The sequence below is a fragment of the Xiphophorus hellerii genome, chromosome 19 (assembly GCF_003331165.1).
Source record: "Xiphophorus hellerii strain 12219 chromosome 19, Xiphophorus_hellerii-4.1, whole genome shotgun sequence".
Classification (NCBI taxonomy): Eukaryota; Metazoa; Chordata; class Actinopteri; order Cyprinodontiformes; family Poeciliidae; genus Xiphophorus; species Xiphophorus hellerii.
The window spans coordinates 1,005,028-1,016,148 of NC_045690.1; the positions used below are offsets into that span (position 1 = coordinate 1,005,028).

Consider the following 11,121-nt stretch of genomic DNA (forward strand, 5'->3'; position numbering starts at 1 on the left):
ATGTCAGTTTATTTACAGAAAGAGACGAAGCTGGATGAGTTCAACAGGAGAAACTTTCTAATCAATCCTCTGATTGATAAATCTGCTTGAAGCCAAGAATTGAGTTTCTTTTGTACATTTTCTATAATAGAGTTAAAGTTCAGAGCACTTCTAGAGTTTTGATCCTTTCTGAACCAGGAGAAAACCAGAAATCGTTTCCCCACCGAGTTTTCCAAAACGACACCTCATTTGCTCACTATGTGACTCTTGAAAAAAGCAAAAATCAGACTTTTGTTGTTTTGCAAATAAAAATAAAGCTTTTCTTTGAACATTTTCTCTTAAACCCCTTAAAGTGGACACAGAAAACAACCTTCAGATCCCGAATGGTGGGATTTAAACCGTGAACAGATGGAGCTGAAGTGACTCAGCATGTCAGACGGTAACACTTAGGAGAAACTTGCAGTTTGGAACAATTTGGCTGCAGTAATAACTATAAAGGACAATAAACTCAAATTGATATAAAAAGTGCTGAAATGCACAGGGAAGCTGAGACTGGACTTAACCATGTAGTGAGCAGAGCACATCAAGCAGGATTCAATAAAAAACAGAGAATTCATTCTTAGACCTTGGAGTGAATTAAGATCATGAAAATAGACAAACAAGGATTAGAAGATAGAAAAGGATCCAAATATTAAAAGTGTAGGTTTTGTAGGTGACCATCTGAGCAGAACCTGAGATCTTGCTGGTTATGAAGGGCTTGTTGTGTCCATAAGGAAGGACTGAGGTTCTGTCCGGTTGGGGACAGCGGCGACTGGACTTCTTTTCCCTCAGTGATCAGGCGAACTCCAGCAGAGTGGCCTTTTCTCCTTCCTCCATTAATGGCCACACTTTTCCTGGCAGAGCCTCGTCAGTTGCGGTGAAATCCTCAGTGACCCTCAGCCTGTTGTCCTGCAGAGCTGCTGCTCTGGGCCGTTTCCACACAGGGTGTTCTGTTGGTGAAGCGGATCATAGTGGCGCCCTCTGCTGGTCGTTGGAGGACCCAGACAATGAGTGATGTGAATATTTTCTTTCATCTTTACCTGATTCTCTCCAACAGCAGCAGATGATGCTCTTGTTATAGCTTGGGCAAGCCAAAGCGTAATAATCAGCAACCGGAATGAAGTTAATTATTGATATTTATTGTTAAATACATAAAGGATTCCCCGCTAGCTTTATCCGTTGTTGTCAACCCGACATGGGGATCACGCCAAACAGGATGGAAGAATTCAGGGAAGTGCCACAAAACAAACAAAATGAATGAAAAATTGTCAGCCCGCCCTCACAAGTACTACAAGCAGAAAAACGATCCTAACTGGGCGGACTAACAAAAGAGAAAAAACCCAAACGCTAAAAGGACAGAAGGAGGCGGTGCAAAAACTGCATCGCATAAATCAACCCTCCCAGATCAAACCTTTGTGTAGCCGAACTGGTGCAAACATGCGGCGTCGAACACCCAGGCCCAGGTAACGCCACCAACCGAACACCATCAGCAATACAGTCCACAGCCAGCAAACACCTGGGGCCCAACACACACCTGGGGCCCAACACACACCTGGGGCCCAACACACACCTGGTCTAACACGGGAAATTCTCACCTGACCTCCACCTTCCAGCTTCCCTTGTATGGAGGCTCAGGCTGGAGAGAGAGCGCCACCTAATGGTGTCACCTGTTACACTCTGATGTTCTCATGTTTATCTTCTGGAGCCTTAAATTCCATCTACGCTGGTGTCGCTCCGTTTCTTTTCTACGCTGGTGTCGCTCCGTTTCTTTTCTACGCTGGTGTCGCTCCGTTTCTTTTCTACGCTGGTGTCGCTCCGTTTCTTTTCTACGCTGGTGTCGCTCCGTTTCTTTTCTACGCTGGTGTCGCTCCGTTTCTTTTCTACGCTGGTGTCGCTCCGTTTCTTTTCTACGCTGATGTCGCTCCGTTTCTTTTCTACGCTGCTGTCGCTCCGTTTCTTTTCTACGCTGATGTCGCTCCGTTTCTTTTCTACGCTGGTGTCGCTCCGTTTCTTTTCTACGCTGGTGTCGCTCCGTTTCTTTTCTACGCTGGTGTCGCTCCGTTTCTTTTCTACGCTGATGTCGCTCCGTTTCTTTTCTACGCTGATGTCGCTCCGTTTCTTTTCTACGCTGGTGTCGCTCCGTTTCTTTTCTACGCTGGTGTCGCTCCGTTTCTTTTCTACGCTGGTGTCGCTCCGTTTCTTTTCTACGCTGGTGTCGCTCCGTTTCTTTTCTACGCTGATGTCGCTCCGTTTCTTTTCTACGCTGATGTCGCTCCGTTTCTTTCTACGCTGATGTCGCTCCGTTTCTTTTCTACGCTGATGTCGCTCCGTTTCTTTTCTACGCTGATGTCGCTCCATTTCTTTCTACGCTGATGTCGCTCCGTTTCTTTTCTACGCTGATGTCGCTCCGTTTCTTTCTACGCTGATGTCGCTCCGTTTCTTTTCTACGCTGATGTCGCTCCGTTTCTTTCTACGCTGATGTCGCTCCGTTTCTTTTCTACGCTGATGTCGCTCCGTTTCTTTTCTACGCTGATGTCGCTCCGTTTCTTTTCTACGCTGATGTTGCTCCGTTTCTTTCTACGCTGATGTGGCTCCGTTTCTTTTCTACGCTGGTGTCGCTCCGTTTCTTTTCTACGCTGGTGTCGCTCCGTTTCTTTTCTACGCTGGTGTCACTCCGTTTCTTTTCTACGCTGGTGTCGCTCCGTTTCGTTTATTCTCATTTCTGCTTTAACCCGACCGTCTCGACAGCCGTCATCAGAACGTACCGACTGTTTTCTATTAAACTCAGTATTGTATTTTTGAATACAAGATTATTTATTTATTTTTCTCTGATTATTATTATTTTTTGTATACTTTAAGACTTTATTTGAGTTAGAAGTAATTGCTTAGTTTTTGGGGGGGGTTTTGGACTTCCTGTGGGCGGAGCCTGTGGCTTTAAAAGCAGAGCTCTGTGGTCAGACTCCTGAGAAATCCCGCTGAAGGTGATGGGCTCTTCCACTGAAGGTCCTGCTGTGTCTGATCTTAACCTGCTTTGGACGTCTTTGTATATATTCTGCACCTGCCATCTTTGTTCATGTGAAGAAAAGCTTAATCAATTTCACTGCAGTGACCTCTGGCCTTGGCCAGTCATTTGTGTTTAGGGTCACATTGATGAAACTTTCTCCAAAACCTTTTTCAACCTTTCTAGCTCCACTGTGGAAAATCAGGAGCAACATTCACAAATGACATTGAAATAAAATCCAGGCCAACTTCTGGTTTGAGGCCAATATCTAAACTTCAGAAGATGTAGTTTTATCTTAACAGAGCTCAGAGGTTCCTGGCGCCATGTCAGGAAGACCAAGTGAAGCTGCAGGATCTTCAGAACAAACAGGCTTCAGAACTGCTGGTCCTACTGACCATCCGCTGTCTGGACACAGGACCAGTATCACCAGTTTAAAAGCTACAATGAATGGTTATATACCAGACATGGAAAACTGGGACGCACTGCAGGCCATGACGTCACAACATGACCAACCAGCAGGCTGAGGGAAACACGGCTCCATTTTGTAGCAAGAGTTTTTATCACTATGCAAAAAATTCATCGCACAGAAACTCAAAAGTACAAAGAAGCAATTGTGTGTTCACTCGTATAATAATAATCATAATCATAATAATCATAATCATAATAAAGACATTTTACAGTTACCATAACATGCTTCCTGTTGAGCCGCTCTATGATACGAATGTCCTCCATAGTAAATGTTCCCTGGATAATAAATAAGCTCACACACACACACACACACAGCTGCTCAGGTCCGACGGTTTCAGGCTTGGTCAGGTCGTTCTGTCTCTCGGAACCGGCCTTCAGTACTCCCGGGCCTCTCTGAGCTCCGTCTGGAACGCCGGTTCGGCCGGGTTGTCCGGGCAGGTCAGCCCGTTGTTGGGCGGCCTGGCAGAGTGGAACCGGCTCCAGTCCCCTTTGCACAGGATCCAGGGCAGGACGTCCACCTGGTAATGCAGCTCCGGGGAGAACTCGGCGCCGATCAGGTCCGGCGCTCCGGCGCCTTTGCCGCGTGTGATCAGCCTCGTCCGGTCATCATAGCAACAGTGCTGCGCCCCCAGCGTCGGGCCGTCGTAGGACAGCATGGAGCGGACGCAGAACCGGGCCGAAGGTTTGTAGACGTCCAGCCGTTCTTTGGGTCCGCTGGCGTCTCTCCAGCGGTACGTCCTGCGCAGCCTGCGGTCCGGGATGCTGATGGCGCCGTAGACGGCCTCGGAGGGGTAGGAGCAGGGGCAGGAGGGCAGCTGGGTGAGCACCTGGTGGAGGTACTTCTGGAGGAAGTCGTTCCTGCAGCTCAGCCACTTTTCACAGCTGTCCACACCTGAGTGGGAGACATGACACTTAGCCTGGCCTGGGCTTCAGCCCGGAGCTCCACTCAGGAACCTGAAGGGAGTTCAGGAAAACCGTTTGAAACATTTTTCAACCAACGGAAGAACTGAAATGGCTGACTTTCACAATAAGTCGAATATTTGTTGGAGTCATCAACATGTAGATCTAAAAACATCACATTTAGAGCCGGCCCAAGGCAGAAGCAAACTAAGCAGCTGTTTAAGGCCCCTCAGACTTTCATAAGTGCTAACATTTTAACTCGGACCATAAATCTAGAATTGTAACTTTGTGAATCTAATGCTGTTAAATTTGATGTAATAGTTTGAGCATAGATAAATGAAAATATTTGAAGTTGTTTCATTCAAACATGGAAGACAAGAGGCACGTAGAAAAGTTGCAGGGTTCAGAGAATCCAGTTACAGATCTGCTCTAAACCAGTCTGAGGTTCACGAGTCAGACGTTGGTCCCCTGATGTCTGACATCGGAAAAAAAACAATTATTTTGTGTTGCTGGTCTATGGCATCAACCAACCTGAACCTGCAGGTTGACCAAATAAAATACGTACTGGAGTCGGAGATGTTGAACTGGTGGAGCGATGTCGCCTCGGTCTCTGAGACCACAGCGCCTACGAGACCAAGACGGACAGAAAGGTGACTGGTGGTAACCATGGGTTACCGTCGCCTCTAATCAGGAGAAGATCGGAGGCTGTGGAGACAGATTTACCCCCAGTGGATCGGAACGCCCTAAACTGGTTTGTGTCTTACTGGAACAGCTGTCCAGGTCACATGTGCGTGATTCTGTTGCCGTGCAGCCGTAGCCGCAGGACCGCGTCCGTTTTTGAGATCCAGGTCCGCAGGTGGTGCTGCACGGGGCCCAGTCGCTCCACTCTTCGTTCTCTGAAAACACACAGCAGATGGATGGGCAGTGAAAACCTGTAGCAGAGGTCGGCCTTTTCAAGTTCAAATTCCTCCCTCAGTTGGGGAGCAGTTAAGGAGAAAAGAGCGAGAGCTGGACGTTTCTCTGCTCTCCTTGCTCCATCTGTCCTGCAGGAATAAATCACAGCTACTTTCTGCTCCAGCTGCAGTGAATCAGCGGGTGGAGGAGCAGCCGCTCCAGGCTTCATGGGGCAAAGGGCCGCTGTCTCGCCCTGCCTGCTTTCACTTTCATTGATTTATTTGTGTGTTTCAAGGATGAGTCTCTGAGGTGGATCGAGGGGAGAAGCATCTGAAATGTCTCACCGAAGCCGTCTTTGGTCTCTCCGTCTTTGCTCCACCCGTCTGTTCCCACTCCACCCAGCACAGCGTCCGCCGGGGCGTAGCCGTAGTCCTCTGGCCCGGTTCCTGCCAGCCCGCTCTCCCAGAATAGCGGCCAGAACAGCTTCCTGCTCATCCACTCAGACGGCGACACGGACCAATCGCTGCGCTGGTTCTCCTTGGCCAGGTCCATCTCCACCTCAGTCTGGGAGTCCTCCATCACCTCAATGGTCACCTGGAAGAAGAAGCATCCTGGAAGTGCTAGCAGTGCTAGATGCTAATCAGCTCCATTTATTCTAACAGTTTCACCAAGAAGCTGAACAAACAGTTTTGGGGAAACCCTTTAAATATTTCAGGTCAAAGGTCACCTGAACAAATAGGAGAAGCTGTTTTCAGATTTCATTCATTCAAATTCCTCTCAGCTGGTTCTGTCCCTCCAGGAACAAACAGCTGCTGAAGGTTAGGGTTATGCATCTCAACCAGACTTTGATTAGGTCACTCCAAAGCAACCATTCAGAATCAGCCTTCATGGCCAGAAAAGATTCAAATCTAGGAAACGTTTCCTGCTCGCTGTTACACCAATGATCGTGCCGACAGTCTTCCAGGAAACCTGACTGCCACTCTCTCCAGAACTCAGACGTCTCACTGCACCGTAGAGGTAAATCCATTTGGTGGGTGGGGTGACATGAATTCTCATTCTCATTTAAAATGCAAGGAGGCGGTGGGGTCACAGGGACCAGATGGAGCTGGAGGCTCCGTCCTGGTTGCAGCAAAGATGGTTTTTCTTTGTAGACTGAAGATGTTTGGTGTCAGTGAGAACATTGTGTTTATTTCCCCAGCAGTGATGGAGAGTGTTATCAGGCACAGGAAGACGACGTGACTCAGCAATCTCTCCATGTCAGTGGAAAGTTGCAGCGCCTGCTAGAGAGCTTTCCACCTGCACCGTCCCAGCTAGCTGCACCGGCTAACTCCACCAGGTAGCTCCACCTAAGGTCCATCTGACGATCAAAGCTTCACCCTTGGACCTCTGTTGGTCTCCACCCTGAATGCTGGCTGCACCGTACCTCCATGTTTTTCACGGCAAAACCTCCTCAAGTCGTCTGCGTCCTGCTGCTCGGCTTGTTTCTGGCCAGACAGAACAACAGACTTCTGTCTTCGCTAGGAACTCTGTGACCGGCGCCGCCTCCATGTTTTCAGCAGCTTCAACCGTCCAGAAAGCCAGAACTGATCTGAAGTCAGATCGTTTGTTGCATTTCAGATTTTTTTTACAGTTTACAGACAGAAGAGGTCAGGATGGGACAGATTCCTCTGGCGGACATGTTGGTGTAATCTCAGAGCGGATGAGGGCCATGCAGGCGGCTGCAGGTTAGTTTACATGACGATCAGATTCCACATGAATGAAAGAGGCTTGTTGTTCGCTGCAGGAAGAGAAACACCAATAGAGTCACCTCCACCTGATCAGGATCTACATCAAACAGTCCAGCAGTTCCTCTGACCTCCAGTAGAGGTGAGGTGTTTATTCCTGCGGGGGGTCGGGTTCGGCTCCGTCCGGAGCCGCCGGGTCTCTAAGGCTCAGTAGCTAGAACCTTTTCAAAGCAGACGTTCCTACCTGGATGTTGGGATTCTGGGAGCCCACATAAGCGTTGGCCAGATCAGGGAAGTTCCTCAGATCCAGGATGAAGGCTCCAGGCTCCTCCCCCTCGGGTGCAGGTGAAGGGTGGAGGTCCGGCTGCTGGGGCCAGCTCTGTGTGGAGGTGGAGGAAGATGGAAGAGAAAGCGTCTGCAGCAGGTTTTCTGGTTGCTCCTCGGCTCTGATCTGCAAAATAGAGACAAAGGTTCAACTGGAGCGACGGCAGCGGCTGAAACAACGAAGGATCTTCTGAACACGGCGGGTCCAGCAGTTGTTGGAGGAACATTCTCCGCCGGTCCTGAAGGAACTGAAGTTCTGGATTCAGCGCCGACCCAGTCAGAGTTTTGACAGAGAAGAAACATTTCCTGGATCCAGAATATGCTGCAAGATCCTGAACTGCTCTGGTTAGGGTTCTGGTCCTGCGATCCGGCGGCCCGTCTCCCGGGTCGAGTTTCTGTATTTTTAGCTAAACGGTTAAAGCCGAGCAGCTCCAGGCATGTTGGGGGAGGGGCTTCCTTTCCTCTAAGCGTCAGCTGGAGGCTTCCAGTTTCTGCATTTCACCATGAAGCGACGCAGCTGGGGCAAAATGGTTTGGGTCCAAGTTCCAGATCAGAACCAGAGGCTCGTCATTTTAGCGTCTTCCTGTGGGCTGTTGAAGAACTGGACCGGACCAGAGGATAAAACCGTTAAATGTCTAAAACTGGAAAGGAAACCATGAAATGAACAAGGATTTCAACCAGCAACCCGAGCTAGCAGTTAGCGGGGGCGACCCCCAGGGTTCCGTTTCACCAAAATAAAATCTGTTTCTGTGTTTTAGAGCAGATATTCAGTCATTCAGATCTTGTGGGTCCAGTTCAGGAGAACCAGCTCAGCATCACTGATGGTTCTGAGCTACCAGATGGTAGCCACAGCTAGGCTACGGAGGCCAGGGGGCCTGGCAGCGGCGCCCCCTGGTGAACCACCACCAGCAGGCAAGGAGGGTCAAGTATCTTGCTCAACGATACAGAGCGGGGATCAAACCGGCAACCTGGACATCCTGGATCCCGACCTTGGACCTGAAGCAACATCCCTGGACAATAAAGTGTTTCCACAGTCAGCACCGAGGGAGGACAGCGCCACCCTCAGGTGGATGATGGGAGCGTCTCACTCTGAAATACATTCTCTTAAGATTGGAACAAAATCTGGAGAATTGTGTGGAAAAACATGAGAAAGGATAAAAAATCTTTGATTTGATGGATGGACCCGTTTGTTCTGACCGAAGCTCCAACATTTACAGACAGAATCCATACATTCACTAGTTGCTGTTCTGGCAATGAACCAAATTGTCTCTACTAGTTGTTTTTGTCCGCCACCTCCAGAAAGCGGCTCTGCAGGTTTAGGGCCTCGGGGCGCCGCTCTGCAGGGGGCGCCAAAGCCATGGTGGATAAGTGATGGTCTAATATTAGGAGGGAACAGGATCCCAACCGCAGTGATGAATTTTTTATACATTTTTAACGGTGTATTCTTAACATTTGTAATTTCCTGAAAGCTGTTAAATGATGAGCAGAACCAGCGTTCAGTTGACTGGACCCCTCTGACCCAGTAGCAGATTCCTACTGAAAAGATTCGGAGCCAGTCGGAACCAGACGAACCCGTTGGGTTTATTTAGGAGTTTCACAGCAGAACCTCTGAGGCTGCTGCTCGTTTCTCATTTCACTTTTACTTTGAAGGGTCAGCTGCTAACGTGCCATTAAAAGAAAAGTTCAAGTCTCGTATTTTAGAAATTAGGTCACATTTACACACATTTACACCTGGAGGTTCCGCTTTGCATTCAGAACCGAACGATCAGCGGAAAACTGGACCGTGGAAAGGTTCGGACATTTGGACCCCAGAGGTCATTCTCGCTCTGAATGACCAGAAGGTTCCGCTGAGCTGAAGGTCCAAGGGAGACCTCTGGATCTGGAGCGGGTTTACCTGAGGACTGGACTCCGTGTTCCGGTCCGTGGGAAGCCCGCAGCTGGACTCTGCTGCCAGGATCAGCAGCCAGACACGCAGCGCGTCTCTCGGGTTCATACTTCTGCTCCAAACTTTCCCCAGAACCGAACCCGGGCCCGGTCCTTCAGCCTAGGACAGAGATGTCCACCCCATCGTGGAAACGGATCCACGCGTGAACGTGATGCCCATTATCCTTCGGTACCGAAAGTCCCTCTGGATCCGAACTTTCTCATTTCAGCAGCAGACCCATCAGAACCGGTTCGGGTGTTTAAACTTGAGTTCATCCGCGGGGTTCAGCCCAGCGTGTTTAAAACCAGAACCGCCCCGGCCACGCAGGACACAACCCACTCAGCGCGAGCCCGAACCAAGAGATCACGTGGGTTTGTTTGTTTTGACGTCATAGCTGAAAGGACAGGGTGGTCTTCTTCTTCTTCTGATGATGATGATGATGATGATGGTATCAGAACCACAGTGAGATCAGCTCAGCAGAACTTTTTATTTTAATGATCTGAAAATCATTTTCTTCTTCCTGTTTTCCTTCATATTCAGGTTGTTTTGCTTTATTTGCTTTTAAAATATTTAGAAATAATTTCTGTTTAATTAAATCTGCAGTTTTCTGTAAATAAACTATTCAGCTTGTAAATTTAGTTTTTGTTTCTGATTCCATAAATTTCTTTTGAGAAAAGTTTTTTTCAGGTTTTTGTTAGTTCTGCTGCATTATAGGTCAGAACCAGGTCCAGAACCACGAGTGGGAAAAGTTCGGATCCAGGGCCCCTCTGCGTGTCGTCATCAGCCACTTCCTGTGGAGAGGGGGGTCAAAGGTGGAAGGATTTCCAGATGTCGGGTCTGTTTCTGGTTCCGACTCACTTCGGGTTCTAATACAGAACATGCGTCTCTGAGTCTGAGCACCAAACGGGTCAGAACTGGAGACATGATGACTGGACCAAAGTTCTGGTCGAGTATTGACAGCGGTGTTCTGGTGGAGACCCATCAGAACCAAACCGCCGTGCAGCCAGAACCGAATGGGTCCAGGAGGGTTCACTGGTACTGAGCCACAGCCGGGTCCAAACCTGGGTTCTAATGTCACCTGATCATCGGCGCTGATGGTGCCGATCGATCGATTGATCAGGTTTATTTCAGGAACACGGTAAAATGTTCAATCAGAAAAACACAAAAATACCAAATGATGTAGAACTGGGTGGTGTAGAACTGGGTGGTGTAGAACCGGGTGGTGTAGAACCGGGTGGTGTAGAACCGGGTGGTGTAGAACTGGGTGGTGTAGAACCAGGCCTTCTTATTCAATATCTACACCAAGGGTCTCAAACTCCAGTCCTGCCCTGCAGCCTTTAGATGAGCCTCTGCTGCACCTGAACAGAATAATCAGGTCGTTAAGGTTCTGGAGAACCGATCCACACCAGGAGGAGGTCATGAAGCCGTTTCATTCCAGCGTTTTGTACCTGTGGCTCATCTAAAACCTGCGACTGGAGGACTGGAGTTTGACCCCTGACCTACACGCTCCCACTAGCTCCGTTAGAACGATAAAGTCCGTCCTCCTCTCTGGACGAAGACGTGGCCATCAGACAGTCTGGAGTAAACTAGCAAAGAATCGAACAAAATGCAGATAATTCCTCCCTGCGTCAGATAAACGTTGCCAAAATGATTCACTGCCTGCAGAGTCAAAAATCCGACAGCTGGTTGAACGTTTCATGAAAAGGCAACATGTCTTTTCCAGGGGCCAGAATCCATCCGTCCGTCTGTTTGGTGCGGTTCTGGTGTCGGCCCAGAGGAAACGAGTCGTCCTGTTAGACGTTTCGTCTTCAGTGAAATAAGGAGCAGAGCTCCAGCGATGGAAATGAAGGCAGAATGCATAATGTGGA

The 11,121-nt window shown here is 48.9% G+C and overlaps 1 protein-coding gene across 2 annotated transcripts; it reads right to left on the reverse strand.

Moving 5' to 3' along the window:
• Positions 1-3,088: 3,088 nt before the first annotated feature.
• On the reverse strand, positions 3,089-9,691 carry LOC116708477 (isthmin-2-like). 2 transcript variants are annotated; one of them, XM_032546333.1, is made up of 6 exons: positions 9,224-9,686; positions 7,250-7,456; positions 5,626-5,875; positions 5,152-5,283; positions 4,953-5,012; positions 3,089-4,379 (listed from the first exon to the last, which is right to left on the reverse strand). In XM_032546333.1, exons 1-6 carry the CDS (start codon positions 9,320-9,322, stop codon positions 3,862-3,864), a joined length of 1,266 nt encoding a protein of 421 aa, XP_032402224.1. In that variant the 5' UTR covers positions 9,323-9,686; the 3' UTR covers positions 3,089-3,861. The 2 variants fall into 2 exon arrangements, with proteins under 2 accessions (XP_032402224.1, XP_032402225.1); XM_032546334.1 differs by lacking the exon at positions 4,953-5,012 and having other exon boundaries at positions 9,224-9,691.
• Between the last annotated feature and the right edge of the window lie 1,430 nt (positions 9,692-11,121).